Source organism: Diadema setosum, chromosome 17 (genome assembly GCF_964275005.1).
Source record: "Diadema setosum chromosome 17, eeDiaSeto1, whole genome shotgun sequence".
Classification (NCBI taxonomy): domain Eukaryota; kingdom Metazoa; phylum Echinodermata; class Echinoidea; order Diadematoida; family Diadematidae; genus Diadema; species Diadema setosum.
This window is the reverse complement of record NC_092701.1, coordinates 24,650,067-24,654,624: the sequence shown is the minus strand read 5'-3', so window position 1 is coordinate 24,654,624 and position 4,558 is coordinate 24,650,067. Positions and strand designations below refer to the sequence as shown.

Here is a 4,558-nt window from a genome sequence, read left to right as displayed (position 1 = left end):
TTTTTTTTTTTTTTTGGGGGGGGGGGTGGGGGGACAAATTGTTTCAACTTAGACCAGAAGTCCGTTAGGAACATGTGAAGTTCATTCATTTGAGTACAGGAGATGTGCATACGATACTTGTCATGTTATTATGGATATCATGAACCAAGTACATGTAATCCACCCATCTGTTTATAGTGACCACCTGTCTGCAACAGGGCAAGTTATTTTGATTTCCACTCGATTAGGAACCAGACACAAGTTTTGACCATGATTCAATTTATGTGAGAGATTGTCTTCAATACAGCTGACTGTGCCTTAATGTTGTGTCTGTGTTACAAATTTCACAAAGTTGTTGCCAGGGGTATTGATACTTTTAAAAAATTTGTCATGTTTCGTCAAGGTGCTAGTAACCACATGTATCCAGTTACCAGTTTTTGATTTGATGCATGACAGCTTTCTTGTAATAGATATGCGATTCAAGGATTGAATGGTTTGCCATGAGAGTGCTAAAACCAGAGAGACAACAGGTGGCTGCAAATATTAACATGCATTTTCTCTTGGAGGGAATGGTTTTCAGTAGCCGCGCACAGCAGGTTGCACTATTGACAGGTGGCCACCAAGACAGGTCTGACTGTATACATATCCCCACATTCACATTAGACCCAGCACCACATGGACAGTCACCAGCGGTCTTGTCTTTTGTACGACTGACTGTCCACGCTGTCACCTCGACTGTCCACACCGTCACCTCGACTGTCCCCAAGCTGCGGGGGCAGTCGGGTCTTGGGTTGAGCCCTTCAATGTGAAAGCAGATTTCACGCATGCGCACATTTGACGAATACAGCTAGGTGCTATCAGTTATGGCCCAAGGTCACTCTCCCCTCCAAATTTTGTCCCCAGACCCGACTTGCTTTGCTGGGACGGGGGAACAAGTCCCAGTGAGCGTCCACTCTCTGTGGTTTTGGAGAGGAAAGTCCTGCGGTGTGGGACTTTCCCCACGACGCGGGAACTAATGTGAACACTGACTTTATCTCTCCCTGATTGCTCTGCGGAACCTCTCTGATTAAGATGTGGGAAATGTTGGTAACTCTGCTATAAAGTTACCTTGCAAGCATGGATGTAACTGTGAGTCATTAACCTGAAATCTTCCATGCTTCAGTAGTTAAATTCTGAGGCAGAGGTCACCCACACCACACAGGATGTGGGAAGAAAATGAAATATAATGTATGCACAAAGTGGTTTGTGTATACTGGCTCCTGATGTGTATTTGTGTTGTCAAATTGCATGCATCATGCATGGTCAATTGTGAGAAGTCAATAAATTCTCTCCACTATGGTAGAAAATGTTTTTGTGAGATTTGCTCTGTATTGTGCGACAATCTTGCCCTTGTTGATGAGTATGCTGTTATGTGGGAGTGGCCTTCCTTTTGGGCACAATTTGAATTTGAAAAAGGAAATATACCTTGCAGGAGAATTTATTTCAAAGAGTCGTTTCATGTCAAGAATATTTGAACACTCGCAATATTTTATAGTTCGGCAGAATTGAGTGAAACTTGAAATCTTTGAAAGCATATTTGATAATCATCACTGTATCAATCAAATTCATTATGTCCTGCAGGTATTTTAAGAACGACCTCTCTCTGGGGTTAAGGTGACATATCACTTCTGATTGTTAAAACACAACATGTATGGGATATTAAATTTTCTGCAAGGAAACATATTGTATCCCCCTCAATTTTATCCAGTCATGTATGCAACACATTTTGCTCTCAACAATTCCTTGGAAATAGAAGACGACCATCCCAGTGATTGATGGTAAATTCTGGTTTTGTTGATGCTTTTTGCAATACGCACGCAAGGAACACTTTTTTTTTTTTTGCAAGTGATGTTAAAGTGATCCATGGGAGCATAAAATACTGTTTTTTTTTCCAAATTGTGTCACAATACATGTCTATTGCAGGATAGGTAAAAACAATGTTTTTCCCACTAAAAACACACACACAAACAAAACATTACAGCGCTCAGAATACTGCAGTGCTGTTTACATGGTTGGCATCTCTGATCTGAGCACCATATGAAATCAAGACTGACTTCCATAGAATAATACAAATTGCAAAGTCAGCAGCACTGTTCATCAAATTCCTTCTGTTTTATTTCCTTCTTGCTGTGAACTTTCACACTCTGCTGAATACATCAATGCCTCATTTAGGCAACAGGGGTTGTATGTCTGGTGCTTGCATAGAATACTCCAAGTCTGCTACCACTTTTAAATGACACAAGCATCACACATTCAGTGATATCAAAATACACATTGAATGAAGGGGGGAAGAAAAATTATTACCAAGGTATCTGCATAAAATTTAGTTAAAGACACAACAAACCCAAATGGAATATATATATATATATATATATATGTCATTGAAAACAAATTTGAATTAGGAAATACAATGTACACTGTACTGTACTTTACCAAGGATGTGTTCAATAGTTTGGAGAACACAAAATATGAATGTATGAACAAAACTGCCATTACAGCTGTCTGGCAAGAATGATAAGAACACAGCGATCTCACCCTCCTTGCTACCCCTCTGTGTTGCTGATTCCGCCCAAGACCCCTACGTAAGGCCGGGTGAGGGACGCACAACACCTCTCAAGACCAATCCCCTCCTCCCCCCCCCCCCCCCCCCCCGATAAAAGATTAACACTGTATGACCTCAATAAATCATTCTCAACAATATACAGTAGCTCAAGCAAGTCTTCCTTTGATATTAATTGTCACGTAAACAATGGAAAACTTGCTCCATGCAGCTGCAAAGAATGGCATTCATACTAGTTTATTGTGCATGCACACAAATTCAATGGATATATGATACCAATGACTCACAAGCTGAACGTAAGCAATCACTTTGTAAAAGTGGAAATTTTCACACATTTTGCGCAACATCAAACCGGCGTGAAAATTAAAACATGATTTTTTTTTTTTTGCTTGTTATATATACATGTAATACCTTTTCATATTTTCATTCCATGGAATCAAAAACGTGAAATTCATTTTACCCGGCCAGGTGCGAAAAATTACTCACATGGAAATTTCCACTTTTACACTAACTTCTTCTGATTTCCAGGTACATAAACCGTACTAAAAAACAAAACAAAACAAAACAAAACAAAACTGATATCAGATTGGGGGGGGGGGGGTCCCTTCTCTCTCTCTTCTCTTCCCTTGTCAATGAATGCATGTATGACTGCAGCGTGTAAAAGTACCCTGAATTTGTATCTAAAATATGTATCTAAAGCTTCTACAGTAAAACCTTTGTTTCACACTGTGTACACAGCTGCAAAACGCAAGAAGCACAGCTTCTAACACTGCTTATGCCCACTGAGAAAGTATACTATCCAATAGACCATCATATGATCACACTTTCAATTTCTTTGTTCAACTTATTGCTAGGGACAAATACTGATCTATGTCATCATGTCCACTTGTCTTGTAGTTGACCTTGACGCTACTGTATTACTGATATTGACTTTCTCGGATTCAATGTTTCAGAGAGGACTAAATTTTCTTGTCATTTTGGAAATTTCCAATTTGCCATAAAGTGACTTTTGATTTCCGTTCCATCCTCACTGAAGTTCTGTGTCATTTTGTCAAGAAAATGCTTGTGTCCTCTGCTACGTGTTGACCAGAACCAGTTTAACACAGTCTACCAACACTTTTGTGCTTCCTGGTTGACGTAACATTTGACTCTCACATAGCAGGTCAAACGACCACATGACTCAGACCACAGAGCATGACAGCCAGATGCATTAATGAAAGAAATATGTACAAGTAGTCAGCTTTGATGCACATTAAGTATAAAAGTTATTGTCAAGCAGAAGTATGGAGTATTTCCCTGCAATCCAGTAGATTGTTCTTTTATCTTTTCCAGTTTCCTTTGCTGACTACGTGGTCTAAGAGCACATGCATTGTATTCTTACTTTCACGCCTTCTACCAGTGGAATACACCATAATTCTCTCAGCTTGATACGAAACATCTGGCTACCAGACTAGGCCCTTTCTACATCCATACTCTGTATACATTTAACATTTGCATTCCCTCCACCCCGAGTTACAGTGCTGCCGCAGCAGTAGCACTGGTCATTCAGTACAGTCCACGTCTTGATGACTGCTAGTCTTCACTCAAGACTTACAAAACCATCTCCCATCCACAACATACAAGCAGAACAGACTGTATGGTAGACTATCAAACTGACCCCAGATTTAAAACATACATATAGATTCTTCACCATGATTTATTTCTCTAACATGTACATCCCAGTATGTATTTACACAAATCAGCTGTTTTTCAAAAAGCTCTCTTAGCACAAACATGAAAAAAAAAAACCCAGAAACAACAACAAAAAAAATCGATTCACATGATTCAGGCCTTGAACACATCACCAATGATCTCTCTGACGCAGCCTTATTTCAAGCCTTCAAGGAATTGCTGAAAGTCTTCAGTTTCTCGGCAGCCTTCTCAATGGTACAGTCATCCTGCAGAGGTAAGGGGTGAGAGATTGAGATAGTCAGTGTGCAG

At 39.9% G+C, this 4,558-nt stretch overlaps 1 protein-coding gene across 1 annotated transcript in view; it reads right to left on the bottom strand.

Annotated features, from left to right (window-relative positions):
* Nucleotides 1-4,371: 4,371 nt before the first annotated feature.
* LOC140240431 (kynurenine--oxoglutarate transaminase 3-like) overlaps nucleotides 4,372-4,558 on the bottom strand; it is a 31,602-nt gene continuing 31,415 nt past the window's right edge. Inside the window, exon 15 of the mRNA XM_072320199.1 lies at nucleotides 4,372-4,515. Coding sequence (XP_072176300.1) covers nucleotides 4,450-4,515 — 66 coding nt within the window. The 3' untranslated portion in view covers nucleotides 4,372-4,449. The remainder of the gene's footprint in view (nucleotides 4,516-4,558) is intronic.